The 16,504-nt window shown below is 42.0% G+C and overlaps 1 protein-coding gene across 2 annotated transcripts in view; it reads right to left on the bottom strand.

The window, feature by feature from the left end:
- Positions 1-9,212: 9,212 nt before the first annotated feature.
- The window catches only part of nckap1l (NCK associated protein 1 like), a 35,969-nt gene continuing 28,677 nt past the window's right edge, over positions 9,213-16,504 (bottom strand). For both annotated transcript variants that reach the window (XM_060910369.1, XM_060910370.1), the window contains 9 exons: positions 16,039-16,136; positions 15,655-15,748; positions 13,565-13,647; positions 12,290-12,370; positions 11,100-11,193; positions 10,874-10,990; positions 10,627-10,736; positions 10,407-10,496; positions 9,213-10,246 (listed from right to left, as the gene is read on the bottom strand). In XM_060910369.1, the coding sequence (XP_060766352.1) occupies positions 10,130-10,246; positions 10,407-10,496; positions 10,627-10,736; positions 10,874-10,990; positions 11,100-11,193; positions 12,290-12,370; positions 13,565-13,647; positions 15,655-15,748; positions 16,039-16,136 (884 nt within the window). In that variant the 3' untranslated portion in view covers positions 9,213-10,129. The remainder of the gene's footprint in view (positions 10,247-10,406; positions 10,497-10,626; positions 10,737-10,873; positions 10,991-11,099; positions 11,194-12,289; positions 12,371-13,564; positions 13,648-15,654; positions 15,749-16,038; positions 16,137-16,504) is intronic.

The following is a 16,504-nucleotide window of genomic DNA, read 5'->3' as shown; positions in this document are numbered from 1 at the left end:
CTGTGGCCTGTTGCTGAGAAAGTTGTAAATCCAATGAATAAGGGGAGGGATGATGTTCAGATGCTGTAATTTCTTGATTAGTTGATGGCGTTGAATTGTACTGAATGCGGAACTGAAGTCAACAAACAGAACTGAGGCAAAATTATGAGTAGTCTGAAGGTGATGAAGGAGAGAGTGGAGAAGGCATGCCACTGCATCCTCTGTCCCCCTTTTTGGCCTGTATGCAAATTGATATGGATCCAGTTGTATGCTAACGGTTGGTAAGATGAGGTGCAATATGATTTTTTCCATGCATTTCATAACTACTGATGTCAATGCAACTGGGCGGAAGTGGTTGGGTTCTGAGGGACGTGGTTTCTTGGGAACAGGTATAATGGTTGAAGTTTTCCGAAGAGTGGGTATTATTGCTGTCCTGTAGGATTCCCAGAAGATGGAGTGAAAGATGGGGGCAGGTTCCATTGCACAGCTTTTTAACACCTTTGCCTAGATGCCATCCGGCCCTGGTGCCTTACCCAGTTTGCACCTGGCCAGCTCTCGCTGCACATCCTCTTCTGTGAATAACGGATAATGGGGTTCATGAGGGGGGAGAGAGCTGAGTAGTTCCTCACAGATGGAGGTGTGATCATAAATGTAAAACCGGTGGAAGAAACTGTTCAGGGAATTAACAAGATGAAGGGAATCTGGGCTCGGTAGGTGATAATGGCTATTGCCTTGATCTGTAAGTTTTTTGATCTTTTGAAATGCCTGTTTTGCGTTCATGTTGCTGAATTCATGTTCCAGTTTATTTTTATATTCCATTTTGGCTCTGATAATGTCATTCTTTATCTGTCTATTGAGTAATTTGAGAGTGGCCCAGTCCTTATTCCTAAATGCTATTCTTTTTTCTCTGAGTGAGTGTTTAATGTGGGGACTAATCCAGGGTTTGGAGTTTGGGTATTTCTTGACAGTTCTTGTAGGGATAGTCATGTGAATGCAGAAGTTAATGTAATCTGTAACAGTAGACACCCTCTCATCCAGAGTACCTTGGAAAATATCCCAGTCTGTACAGGCCAGGGAGCCCTGAAGTTGTTGTATGGCGTCCTCCGACCAGAGGGTGACACTGTACGTTATGGGCTTGATCCGTTTCAGATCCGGTCTGTACTGCGGGAGGAGGAAGATGACGTTGTGGTCTGAAAACCCGAGTGGTGGGAAGGCTTGTGATGTAAAAGTGCCGGCGATGTTGCCATAACACAGGTCCAAGGTGTTTTCCTTCCTTGTTGGAACATCCACGTACTGGTAGAATGATGGCAAGACGTCACTGAGTCTGCAGTTGTTAAAATCACCCAGTACAAATACTGGGGCCTCCGAATAGGTGGCTAGCATGGTGTTAGTGCTGTCAGCTACTAGCTCTGCTGCTACCTTAGCATTAGTGCTCGGCGCAATGTAAACACAGATGACAACTACCGTCGGGAATTCCCTCGGAAGATGAAAGGGACGCAGGCTCACGGTCAACATCTCTACGTCCGGTGTACAAATCTTATTGTGGATCTTGATGCTGTCACACCATCTGTTGGTTTTTTTTTTGTAATTCACATTTTTTTTTATTTTTTTTCAAACATATACATAAGGACAATTACAACACCCAAACACAACATAGCCGCACAGCAGATCCCCCCTTCTTCCCCTCCCCCAGCACACATCACAATGCACAGTACCTTAGGTCAGTTAGTATTGTACCTCATTTCTCACTGATCCTCCCCTTTAATATATGTAAGGAAACTATCCCACATAGCAGAAAACTTTGACACAGAGTCTTTCACTTTCAAATCAAATCAAATCAAATCAAGTTTATTTGTACAGCGCTTTTAACAATAAACATTGTCGCAAAGCAGCTTTACAGAATTTGAACGACTTAAAACATGAGCTAATTTAATATCTGCTTTAATATCAACAGATCTTCATTTAAGGTACGTGAATCTTTTCATCATGGCACCCCTTCAGCCTGTTCAGTGTGCTGAGTGCAGGATGTTTAGTCATTCTTCCTCCGTCACTAGCGATAGCTCTATTAGCTTTACTTGTGATAAGTGCAGATTAGTTAGCTCTCTGACGGAGAAGATTTCAGTGCTAGAAGCGCGTGTCCAGGCTTTAGAGCAGGTTAGTGAGCGTGAGAACAGTGTAGTTTCTGTTAGGGAAAGTCTGGACGCCCTAGGTGGAGTTAGCAATCCCCCAACTCCGGCATTAGAGCCCTTACAGCGGGGCGAATGGGTGACGGCTCGGCGGCATAAGCGTAGAGCCAAAGCTACCGCTGAGGCTCGCCCACGGGAGCACCACTCCTCTCCGCGTCACGTGTCGAACAGGTTTGCTCTCCTTAGTGATGCACCCACTGAGAAACCTGAAAGAGCTCTGGTTATAGGGGACTCTATCATACGGCACGTGAAATTAGCTCAGCCTTTAGGGGCACCAGCAGCTTTAGTCAGGTGTATACCGGGAGCCAGGGCGCCGGACATAGCAGGTAATCTTAGGGTCCTAGGCAAGCACAGGTTCTCAAAGATAGTTATCCATGCAGGAGCTAATGATATACGCCTTCGTCAGTCTGAGGTTACTAAGAGTAACTTTGTAGAGGTGTTTAAATTAGCGAAGGCGATGTCCGATGCTGTAGTATGCTCTGGCCCCATCCCAATGCGGCGTGGCGATGTAGCTTACAGCAGGTTATGGTCGCTGAACTGCTGGCTGTCCAGGTGGTGCTCTGAAAACAGTGTGGGCTTTATAGATAATTGGGCTAATTTTGAGGGCACTGCTGGCCTGTTAGGGCGGGACGGTATCCATCCCACTCGGGAAGGTGCTGCTCTCATTTCCTGCAGCATAGGTCATAGTCTCAGAACAGGCCTAGTTAATTTCTGACAATCCAGAGCCAAGGCCAGGGAGCAGACGAACAGGCTAAACCGACTGTCTGCTAGCTGCACAGAGTCGTCACTCAGGGCCCACTACATCGAGACTGTGTCTGTTCCCCGAGCTCAACAAAAAGGTAGAAATTTTCAGAGAGTTTGTTCCAGTAACCTAATCAATATAAAATTAGATCAGACTGACTGTACAGCTGCTGCCAGCACCTTTGATCTAAAGGTGGGGCTATTAAATATTAGATCTCTTACATCTAAAGCGCTAATGGTTAATGAACTCATTACTGATCAGGAGTTTAATGTACTGTGTTTAACAGAAACATGGATTAAGCCAAATGAATATATAGCATTAAATGAAGCGAGTCCTCCTGGATACAGTTATATACACCAGCCTCGTCTAACTGGCAGAGGAGGAGGCGTTGCGGTTATTTATAACGATTATCTAGGTGTAACACACAAACCTGGTTATAAATTTAATACATTTGAAGTTCTTCATACTCATATAATGTATGTAGCCTCAAAAAATAAGTCTACCCAGTTAATTCCATTGCTTATTATTTACAGGCCCCCGGGGCCATATTCTGAGTTTCTTTCTGAATTTGCAGATTTTATCTCAGATCTGGTTATTTCCTTAGACAAAGCTTTAGTTGTCGGAGATTTTAATATTCACTTCGATAACCCAGAAGACCCTTTAAAAACAGCGTTTGTGTCCATCTTAGATTCAGTCGGGATTAAGCAGAATGTCATAGGACCGACCCATAATGGTGGTCATACCCTTGATCTAATACTAACATTCAGATTAAACGTAGACAATATAGTCATACTTCCACAGTCTGAAGTTATCTCAGATCATTGTCTCATCTCATTCAAAATATTGTCTTTCACTTTGGCAAACATTAGTTCGTAAGAGGCTGTACTTGTCATGAGCTCGATCCAGTCCTTATAGCAAGGTGCACTTGTACTTTTCCATTTCTTTAAAATAACTTTGGCTGTAGTAAGGAAGCCTGCAAGAATTAATCCAAACTGTGCCTTTGTAAGATCAGCCGTTAGCACCGTTCGATCGCGGAGCAAGCAGAGCCGAGGTGAACCCGGCAAGGGCTGCTCCAACCACTCTTCCATAGTCCCAATCACTTGAGTCCATAAGGGAGAGACAAGTGGACAGTCCCACATGCGGTGTAGAAAAGTACCCCTAGAATTCTTACATTTCCAACATTCATCGCTATTGATTAGACCAAGTCACTTAAGCCTAACAGGCGTCCAGTAGTATTTATGAATTATTTTGTAATGTACAAATCTTGTCTTAACATCTCTCACTGACCAACCCATGTTATGCACAATATCATCCCAAACACCTTGTTCCAATTCAAGACCTAAATCTTTTTGCCATATTAACCTCAGATTTTCATTTTTACCATACAGAGCATTAGCAGCCATGTTATAAAAAACAGAAGATGACTGCCCAAACCTTGGAAACTTAAGGAAACTTTGCAGGACATTCTCAACCTGTCTTGTATTATAACCCATAGACAATACAGAACTTTGTAACTGAAGATATTTCCCAAAATCCCACTTGTCATTTACAATATATTTTTCTTTGAGCCCTTGAAATGAAACAAACACTCCCTCCTCAAAAAGATCAGCAATAGTGGTAATACCCTTATCGTGCCATGTCTTCCAGAACACTGGTCTCTTCCCTATTTTAATTGCAGGATTGTCCCATATAGATGAGTAAGCCTATTTGTAAGGACTCACTCCAAGCAATTTATGGACTTTTGTCCAGACATACCTGGAATGTTGAAATATGGGATTGACTTCTTGGGCATCTAGTAGTTTTTGAGACAAAGCATCTATGTATCTAAATGGAAAGGTCAGAGACCTCTCAATTTCTAACCATCCCAATTTTAAGTCATTCTGTGTCCAGTGCTCACACAGTCTGAACACTTCAAAGGAGATACTATACAGCTCCACATTTGGCAAAGCCAGTCCACCCTTTCTCCTAGTAGTAAATAATTTATTTAAACTAATCCTAGGTTTCTTTCCCTCCCACAAATACTCTTTAACCATATCATTATATTGCCTTATCAACGAATCAGGAATAGTCAGAGGAATCATCATGGAAACATAGTTGACCTTTGAAGAGACCATCATTTTAACTGTATTTATTTTACCCCACAAAGATAAATGTAATACTTTCCACCTATCAAAGCTGGTCTTAATATTCTGAAGAATTGGATTCGCATTAATTTGTACCAATGTTTGGAAATCCATGGTCAACCTTATGCCCAGATATTTCATTCCTGATGGTATCCAAGTGAATGCAAACGCCCCAATATCTGCCTTTGAGCAACTACTGGACACTGGCATTACTTCAGATTTTTGCCAATTGATTTTATAGCCATGTCCCAACAGCCAGCCGCTGTGTCCGGGGATCAGGTCGTCGAGGCCCCTGCCTTCGACTGCCACCCAATCCACATTGCACCAAACCCCTACTGCTACCTCTGTGGGTGGTGAACCCACAGGAGGTCGGGCCCACGTCACCTCTTCGGGCTGAGCCCGGCCGGGCCCCATGGGCAAAGGCCCGGCCACCAAGCGCTCGCATACGAGCCCCAACCCCGGGCCTGGCTCCAGGGTGGGGCCCCGGCTGCGTCCTACCGGGTGACGTCACGGTCCTGGATTTTTTCTCCATAGGGGGTTTTTGGTGAACTGCTCTTGGTCTGGCCTGTCACCTAGGACCTGTCTGCCTTGGGAAACCCTACCAGGGGCATAATGCCCCCGACAACATAGCTCCTAGGATCATTCAAGCACACAAACCCCTCCACCACAATAAGGTGGCAGTTCTAGGAGGGGACAGGCAGGGTCACAAACTGTGAAATAACAGGTTCTTTTGGCCCATTAGCCTACTGTCCAATATACATGATGGTGGTGTTGGGGGGGGAGGGTATATTTTAACATTTTATATTTTAAAATTGTGGCATGTTGTTTAAAAATTGATTATTATTGAAAGCAGCTCTTTGTCAGGAACCTCAGCAGTAACAGCAGAGTGTTCTGGAATAGGCACAAGCACTGACCTTGGGGAGCCAAACATAGAGCTGGGTGCCACACATTTCATTCAATGACACTTTCCCTATATTTTACTTATTCTGACTGAGAAATGTTTTATTGACAAATTTGATAACCCTTCACTTTTAATCCAGGTCTGTAGTATGAAATGTTCTCGGCTGTGTTTTTGTTTAAAAATGTTTTCCAAATTGTAGCTGTGTTTAATTCATATCCAGAAAAATATATATTCCAATATAATATACTCAGCATAAACATTTTAAATAGATTCTATATTTTTGGTCCATCCATGACATATTACTAAAGTAGCCTATTTACTGTTGTTGATGTGGGTCACTTGCTGTTAGCCAATTCACTTTCTCGTACCAGGAGAGCTGAAAGGAACGAGTATTATTCCCTACCTTTTTCACCAAGCCAATTTGAGGCGTTGGTCTACCCTGCTCTTTAATTTTAATTTTTTCCTCGAAAGGAAGACTGGCAAATGGCTTCGCCAAAATTAAATCAGCAATGCTTGGCATCCGTGCGCAGCTTTCTTGCTAGCTGACTAGCCCCCTCAAGTTCAAGTTCAGTCACTCAAATAAATGAAATTTCTGGAAATAAGATAGCAAACTTGACAACACTATATTTACACTTTATTTACAATGAAAATATATACAAACTAAAAAAAAGCTGGTAGAAACCGTATGTAATGAATGAAATCGAAATGTAAGCTGATCTCTTACAATACACCACAGCACTTGCGAATCCGCATGGGACTGAACTGAAATTCACCGCTGCCTGTCTATAGTTGAAACGAGCTGTCAATCAAAGAATATATCCGGCCGCTTTCACCAATCACCAGTCTCCTCGCGGAAACTGCCATGTCCCTCCCACTGTGAGGCTGGGAGTCCGTGGGCGGGCGTTTTCGCAGTATTTGTCCAATAACCGTCTTGCATTTTGATATTGAAAAGCGCAGAGCTCCCAAATGCCATTGAAGTGCACTGAGGCTGGGCTGCATCGCGCTGTCACGAGGGGGAAAAACTCACGCACACATTAGGTGAACTGGGGAAAGTTATAACGGAATGATTTCGCACTGTAGTTGGGTTGAGCACATATATTTCTATGATTCTGGATCTGAAATAGCAACGTTATAAGGTCGGCTATAACATAAGCCTAGCACAATTCATCCTACACAATGTTCGTCATTTTTAGAGGAGGCTGAGCCTCCCTCATTGTCTTAGAGCAATCGCCCGTGTTCTCCGGGTTACGCTGTAGTTTGTGCCCCTCTGAAGGTCTCTGTTTGGCCCTGATCACAATATTTCTGTTTTTGTCTTTGAAAATATTCTATCTTAAACACAGTGATCACATTTTAATCATGTGATGAAGGATAAACACTACTGACCAGTGTAAACAGTTCAGAAACTCAAGAACTGCACACTTTCACAGGGGAACTGTGTAGGAGCTTCAAGTACAAGGAGTCTCATCATCTCAACCACAGAAACAGAACGTAACGATGTCATTATATTTATCTCTTGTTTAATTCCTGCTTCTTAGTTTTACACCCATAATCACATCCCTAAATCACTAAAACCATGAAATTGAAAATGGAATATGTTTCTCTCTCGAAGATAAGAACATAGACAGCAGTGAGGAGCAGTAACACCAAAATTTATTTAACACGTATGATTATAAAGCCCATGATTTACAGTTTAACATACTGTAATAAAGACAAACTACACAGCCAGAGTTTTATTTAGAGAACGTATCATACAGTATATTAAAAAATGAGATTAATAATCATTAATAATAATAATTTTTAAAGCAGGAATTTTACTGAGCAACAATTTACCATTAGAACATAGATTCAGAAGCAGAAACATTTCTATGCATCATGAACTCCTGTTTACTTCCTGGTTTCTCCAGTTCTCAGTGTAGCGCCACTTTCCTCGGTCACACCCTCTCATTAGGGCCCGAGCACCGAGGTGCGCGGGGCCACATCGGCCTTGCGCACCGGTCAGTGCAAACCCTATTGTATTTGGAAGGATTATTATTATTATTCCCTTTTTTCCTGCCTCGTTTGGCCTTTTTTGAGCTGGTTCCCATGGTTCAAAACGAGCAAAATTTGGTACACACATCAGTCATCGTAACCACTACTCAGCCACAGAGATTTGGTCCCGGGTGTGGCTCAGGAACTCCATAGCGCCCCCTAATGTCATGGAGTCCCCTGATCGGCATATAGTTTCAGCTACACACACCAAATTCGGTATGTATGTAGAGCTCCCCAAGACGAACAACTTTCATATATACATTGCATTAGCCATGCCCAACAGGAAGTGAGGTAATTGGGCTTATATGCGTTTGGACACATCGTCAATTTTAATATACTCCTCCTAGACGGTTCATCAGATTCATGTCAACCTTGGTATACATGATGCCAAGATGTTGCTGATGTTACATTGTGAAGGGATTTTTGATATGTTGTAATATGTTGAAATGGCAATATTATGAATTTTAATATCTTGCCACATAAACAGCAAATATGTCAAAAAGTCATAGTACAGTTAAGGATTTGTCTGAAACTTCTCAGGTTAGTGGATAACGTGATTATGATAACATGTAGATGCCCAATATGCCTTTCTGGTATAGTGCCACCAACTGGCCAAGGAAAGAATAGCGTTTTGAATATGTGTGTTTTGACACATGATCAGTTTTAAGATACTCCTCCTGGACAGTTCATCAGATTCATGTGAAATTTGGCATACATGATGACGAGATGTTGCTGATGTTAAATTGCAAAGGGATTTTTGATATCTTGTAATATCTTGAAATGGCCTTATGATTTTAGTATCTTGCCACATATATAGGAAATGTGTCAGAAAGGCACAGTGCATTGAATGTATGGTCAGAAACTTCTTAGTTTAATAGATGTTATGATTATGATGATATATAGACACTCAGTGGACCTGCCTGTTATAGCGCCACCACCTGGCCAAGCAGAAAATATGCCAGAAATTGGCATTGCCTTAACTGATTGATCGAAAACTTTACAAAATATTGTATGTCATGATTGTGATGATGTTCCCATGTGTAGTCCACATGCCTAGGACAGCGCCACCATCTGGCCAAGTAGGAAATTGCAAAAAAAAATAATTGATGGATTTACAGTTGAAACCAGAACTTTACATACACATGCTAAAGTTGACTAAAATGAGGAATTAAAAGAATCATCTTTTGGGAATTGATCTTAATATAATGTCTTAATTGAAAAATTAGGAAAAATCCAACCTTTAAGGACACCAATTTTCTTTGTGAATGAATAATGTATTGTTATTACTGCCATCATTCTGCATTTTGTTGCAGACATATGCAAACTTTGCATGCATACACATACACACACACACACTGTGCAGATATAGGAAAGCTAAGATGACTTAAGATTACAGCGTGAGATGGAGATAAGGTGGAGACACGTATAGTTTTGTACATATACAAATGTACATTTTCACACCACAGAAACACACACACACATTTACAGTCTTTGTCTGTCTATCTCTCATCCATCAAGCAGGTCATGGCATTTGCAACATGCACATCACCTTTGAACATTTGATGAATATATGACATGTGATTGTTTTGTTGGGTGGCGGAATCTCCTGGGTTGCGGAACCGCACGTGCGAGGGCCCGTCAAGGCCGCTAGCGGCTTTAATGTAGGGGTTTTTTTTAAAGATATTTTTTGGGCTTTTTTTCACCTTTATTGGATAGGACAGTGTAGAGACAGGACAGGAAATGAGTGGGAGAGAGAGACAGGGAGGGATCGGGAAATGACCTCGGGTCGGAATCGAACCCGGGTCCCCGGATTTATGATATGGCGCCTGAGCCACGACGCCCCCTAATGTAGGTTTTTTTTCACTTTTTGTTCTTTGCCCCATATGTGCTGTTAGTTTGTGTGTGTGTGTGTGTGTGTGTGTGTGTGTGTGTGTGTGTGTGTGTGTGTGTGTGTAAACCTCTCTGTGTATTCTGTGTTCTCCACGTTCCTCAGGAACAGGAAGGTGACAGTTTGATTATTATTTATTATCCTGACCTTTGACCTGGCGTGATCATAATGAATCTATAACTGGATAACATAAAATACAAGCTTGTGTGTGTGTGTGTGTGTGTGTGTGTGTGTGTGTGTGTGTGTGTGTGTGTGTGTGTGCATGCGTGTGCGTGTGTGTGTTTATCCCATTGTGTGTATGAAAGTCTTGTGCACTTCTCTGTAGGCATTACGCAGCAGCACGTAGGGGAAACAGTTCTCCAACACATCCTGACTGAGGAACGGAGACTGTTCCACTATCTACAACACACACACACGCACACAAATTATTCATGAGCAACACTTACTCTGATGTAAATACTAGTTAATGAGGTGATGTTCAGGGTGTGTTTGTGTGTTAGCTGGGTTTAGCCATGATCAAATTCAGTTGTGTGTGTAAATAAAATAAATGTGTGATCACCATGTCCAGCAGAAGGTAGACTGAGTCTCTGTGTTTGATCTCCACTTTCTCTACGTTCTCTCCAAGCTGCAGTAATGCTGATGATGCAATCTGTAAACAAACAATAAACAAATCATTGTCAAACTCTGTTATACTTTATGATTGAGCTTAATGATTGTGTGTGTGTGTGTGTGTGTGTGTGTGTGTGTGTGTGTGTGTGTGTGTGTGTGTGTGTGTGTACCTGAAGGAACTCGCGGAGGTGCTGTTCGATGTTCTTGTTCTGAACAGTGAACATGGCAATAGCGAGGTGGTTAATGGCGGAGGCGAGACAGTGGATGTTGTTTTGGTGACCTGTAGAGAAAAAAAAACAGAAATGTGTTATGATTCAAATCCTCCTGTTTACTTCCTGTTTTAATTACTCTCTTCTCTGCCCACACCCCTGACCACTGCCTCTGTGTGTGTGTGTGTGTGTGTGTGTGTGTGTTCACCTCCATGTTCTCGGCTGTAGAATGAGTTGGGGTCGATGGCGAGAATGGGCAGTGAGACAGCAGCGAACACCAGCAGCAGACACGCTAGTTTATATTCCTCCTCCACTGAGGCATTGTCTAAACACACACACACACAATTAAATTATATCTTTAATCAAACTAGTGATTCAGTGAATGACAGTAAATCATAACTAATCAGTAAGCTGAGAGTGTCAGTGTGACTCACCTGAGCGCATGTTAGCGATGGCAGTAACGAGGGCCGAGTCGATATCACACTGCACTCCAGCAGAACACGCCAGCTCATACACACCCAACACCACCTACAGATCACACAGCACTACACGCTTATACACTTTGTGTGTGTGTGTGTGTGTGTGTGTGTGTGTGTGTGTGTGTGTGTGTGTGTAGTTATATATTGTGGTGACAGCTGGTCCTTGCACACAAGCAGAGCTCTCCTCACTCGGCTGCCTCAGTGGTGCTGAACAAACAGAACCCCCTCCACTCTGAAGAAACAGCACCTTTTCAGCATCACTGTTTTGGGCCAGCTGCAGCCACATGGCTGAGGGGCAGAGAGACACAACTCAGCGTGGCTGAAGCGCACTAAAGGGCACACCCACCTATCCTCCACAAGGAGCTGGGCGATCAGTGGGTGTGTGTGTGTGTATATGACCATAACACACATATGTGCTTGCTGAACATCCCATTCATTGTAGGAGCCAAATTTAGTTTAAACTTGCTTTGGTTTAGAGACTTATATTTTTGCTTTAGATTTACTGCCAATTAGCTTGGAACTTTTATTTTGACATAGCTTTAGGTCACCTGTTCAGGTAAGGATGGTGTCTTCCATGTGCTCAGTCTAGTCTCAGTTAGACAATGGAAGATGCTGGTGACCAATAGTTTTTTTTTTTTACCATTTCCAAGATATACTTGAACAATAAGCTTCAAAGATATACTTAAACAATTAGATCTTAGATTACTTTGATTTCACCCTTTGGAACTTACACCTTTGGAATAACCCTTTTGTGGATCTCTATAAACAATTAGATTTTAGACCACTGTGTGCCACCTGCCTGCTATCTACTCTTCTCCATCCCTGCCCTCTTCCTGCCATCATTGAACGCAGGTATGAGTAACAGCCGGACACAGTGTTTGAGATAAACAAATAACAACTGAACAGCATCTAAAGTTTTTGTACTTTGTTTGACCATTACACATCTAGTTGACTTGATTATTTGAATCATTTATGTGACTTGTAGAAGTGATTCAGTGTGACTCAGCTTTCAGAGACAGTGTGTGTGTGTGTGTGTGTGTGTGTGTGTGTGTGTGTGTGTGTGTGTGTTTCTGTGTGTCTGTGCATGTGTGTGTGTGTGTGTGTGTGTGTGTGTGTGTGTGTGTGTGTGTGTGTGTGCGAGAGACCTTGATGTCGGTGTCAGGGTTGATCAGGTCTTTTACACATTCGATGGGTCCCATCAGGAATGGACAGTGTTTGTGCATCACCTACACACAGAAAGTTCATAACAATAAACACACACACACACACACACACACACACACACACACACACTTTGACTGACTTTGCTGTGTGGGCTGTATAGAGCATTGGGTTAAACACTCACTGTCAGGATTTAATCCTGAATTTACACTCATCAGTATTCAGACCTCGTGTGTAAGTACAGAATTAATGCTATTTAGAAGTCATGTGATAGTTATGCATGCAGGAGCGGAGTTTATCTACAACAGAGGCGTGTCTCAGTTACGCTTGATTCTGATCTTGAACTGAAGCGAATGTTTCTTGTGTGATATCGGCTCGAGTGAGGAGCAGTGTTCAGTCCAGCGCCACCGTCTGACTGTTTGCTGTAACTACAGTACTGATGCTGAACTTTGTTTTAGCTGTAAATACACACACACACTGTGCAATGTCATTCAAGGTCAATATTAAAGACAAAACTATGACATTATTAATTATTTAATAATATCATCCCTTTAAAGTTAACTGAAAGGTTGTTTTTCCTCACAGAGGACATCAGAGGAGACACGTCCTCATCAGGGACATGCCTTATCTGGAGCAGTGAATTTTTATGGATAAAATTATGAATGAACTTAAAGTGAGCTGTAAATATTGGTGTAAATTTTGGATGTAACTCATCGGCTCTGAGCCTGACCCTGACTGTATAATTATTTCTTTAGCACACTGGATTAAATTCACTTTGTAATGTGGGGTGTGTCGACTCTCCTGTAAGCTGAAGGACAGCGTGTCTGTATGGACACCACTGTAATATAGATATATTATTCAGTGTGATGTTGGACTCTGGGCGGCACGGTGGTGTAGTGGTTAGCGCTGTCGCCTCACAGCAAGAAGGTCCGGGTTCGAGCCCCGTGGCCGGCGAGGGCCTTTCTGTGCAGAGTTTGCATGTTCTCCCCGTGTCCGCGTGGGTTTCCTCCGGGTGCTCCGGTTTCCCCCACAGTCCAAAGACATGCAGGTTAGGTTAACTGGTGACTCTAAATTGAGCGTAGGTGTGAATGTGAGTGTGAATGGTTGTCTGTGTCTATGTGCAGCCCTGTGATGACCTGGCGACTTGTCCAGGGTGAACCCCGCCTTTCACCCGTAGTCAGCTGGGATAGGCTCCAGCTCACCTGCGACCCTGTAGAGCAGGATAAAGTGGCTACAGATAATGAGATGAGATGTTATACCTCCTCCAGCGCTTCCTGAGCCATGGTGCGAAACGACAGAATCACTCCGATGATGGTCAAACGCTTCAGCACGTTCTCACAGCCTGTACACACAAAATCATAATAATATATAACGGGTTCTCAAACATTTGAGATCTGGGCCCCCCCGACTGTTGTTATTATTATTATTATTATTATTATTATTGCCCTGCGATAACCTGGCGACTTGTCCCAGGTGTACCCTGCCTTTCGCCCGTAGTCAGCTGGGATAGGCTCCAGCTTGCCTGCGACCCTGTACACTGTAAAAAAAATATTTGTTGTTTTAACTTAAAAAAGTTAGTGCAAGGGCTGCCTTAAAATTTTGAGTTCACTGGAATTCACATAGTAAGTTAAATAGTTGTGAACTTACTATATTAATTTCAGTGAACTCAAAATTTTAAGGCAACCCTTGCACTAACTTTTTTAAGTTAAAACAACAAATTATTTTTTACAGTGTAGAACAGGATAAGCGGCTACAGATAATGGATGGATTATTATTATTATTATTATTATTATTATTATTATTATTGGGCTGTTTTTCATTGTTGTGTATTATTGTAGTGGAATGTTACTAAGTTTAGCAGCGGCACTTTCCCCCAGCATTATTCTGTAAATATCCTGTGCTGCAGGCAAAATCAGTGTCTCAGCTATAGCATGTGGCTTCCCAAGTTAAGCTATTCTTTGGGAGACCATGTGTGAAGCTTCGAGACACTGACTAGACACTGTGGTATGCTTGATTATGGTGGACTTTTGTAGATGAAGGGCATCACGCCTTCTTTTGAAATAATCCACCAGTTTGTTTGTCATGTCAGGGTGCTTGGTGTCCAAATGCCTCTTTAATTTGCATGGTTTCATGCTGTCATTGGCGAGCACCTCCGCACAAACAACACATTGCGGACGTGGTTCCAGTGTGCCAGTAACAGAAAAACCGTATTGTAAATAACTTTCATCATATTTGCGGAATTTTGTTTTTTTGGGAACTGGTGCATCAGTGGGACCAGCTCTTTTTTCATGAATTAGAAATTTGTCCATATTGTTTATTAACCTGATAAAAGATTGTTATGCTGTGTGAACGTAGCAAAGGGACTTGCTCAGCTAAGAATGCTAGCACCTTACCACCACGCACCAGACATAACGCCACTAAAATGAGCAATCTACAAACCATGCTTAATGTAATTAAGTTAAAATATAATTAACTGTGATACGGTGTTGGACCTTACAATTTTTAATCGAAGAAAAAAGGTGGGGGAAAGAGAGAAAAAAGTAGGAGAAAGATAAAAGAAAGGAGAAAGAGTATGTTGACAAGTAAGCAAAAGAGACAAAGGAGAAAGTAAGTTGACAAGTAGGAAAGAGAGATGGTAAGATCGGATTTAAATGGAGTTTTAAAGCGAGAAAAGGGGGCTGAAATAGTCTTTAAAAAGACTTTTAAATTATTACTGCAGTAGCAGTGCTGGAAGGCTAAATATATATGAAGGATATATAGCCTTTAAAAAGGCTGCTGGTAAAAGGTAATTGAAAAGCTAATAGAAGGCGATATGAAAGCTGCAATGGTATGAGCTTCACTCGATTGCACAGTGGTGTGTTTCGGATGCCTGTGATCTCTTATGTACTTGAGGTGTGTCTATAAAAGTTCCTTGCTGAGATTTCAAAGAATAACTCTCCATTTTCATTGGCTGGACTAAAGACGAAGACATTCGTTATTTGTTGGTGCAACTGTAAACCAGACCCTTGCATTTGCCACTGATTGGTCTGTGACCACACGCCCCACTCGCCGAGTGTCCCCAGTTTGAGAACCACTGATATATAATATAATAAAGGTGGCTGTTCCGGCTCAGAGATGTAATGATGTTAAATAACCGTGTTCAGTGTGTTAGAGCCTCCTGTAACCTGCTGGAATTCCAATATCGGGATCTTTAACTTGGAATGATGTCACTCATCTAACACACCACAGGCAGTGTATATCAGCACTGGAACACTGATTGTGTGTGTGTGTGTGTGTGTGTGTGTGTGTGTGTGTGTGTGTGTGTGTGTGTGTGTGTGTGTGTGTGTGTGTGTGTGCTCTGTGTTCTTACCTGTGAGTCTCTTCTGAAGGTTGCTTGTGATGTCAGGGTTATCAAAATTTGCTCGGATCTGCACCAAAACATCCATGTTCTCAAACACCAGCTTCTGCTCAACAAAACCATACACACACAACACACACACACACACACACACACACACACACACACACACACACACACACACACCAAACATCACAACACTCAAAATTACACCACAGCAAATCAATAAATTCACATCAAATGAAAAACAGGTACAAACTAATAATAATAATAATAATAATAATAATAATAATAATAATGAAATATTGTACTCATATATGCTGAAAGAGTGAACAATGTGTTATTATTATTATTATTATTATTATTATTATTATTATTATTATTACAGGGTTATACCTTGAGCTCTGAGATCTGAGATGTGATGTGCCACATCAGATTCTCTCCTAGAAACTTCATTCCATACGGACCAATCAGTTCTGCCAGAGCACGCAACTCTACACACACACACACACACACACACACACACAAATAATAAACTAATATAAATATGGATCTACATTATTACATTTACATAATGTATTAACAGAAGAGTTTTGTTCAGTTTTGTCCTGTTAATAAATATTAATAAACATTGTTTTATTATTTACATTCTGAGCGTATTCTGATCAGCCATAACATTCTGACCACTGACAGGTGAAGTGATTAACATTGATTATCTCATGGCACCTGTTGAGGGGTGGGATATATTTGGCAGCAAGAGAACAGTCAGTTCTTGAAGTTGATGTGTTGAAAACAGGAAAAATGTGTGAGCGTAAGGATCTGAGCGACTCTGACAAGGGCCAAATTGTCATGGCAAGATGAC

The sequence above is a fragment of the Neoarius graeffei genome, chromosome 26 (genome assembly GCF_027579695.1).
Source record: "Neoarius graeffei isolate fNeoGra1 chromosome 26, fNeoGra1.pri, whole genome shotgun sequence".
Taxonomy (NCBI): Eukaryota; Metazoa; Chordata; class Actinopteri; order Siluriformes; family Ariidae; genus Neoarius; species Neoarius graeffei.
Note: the sequence above shows the minus strand (reverse complement) of the source record. Positions and strands in the feature narration are given on the sequence as shown.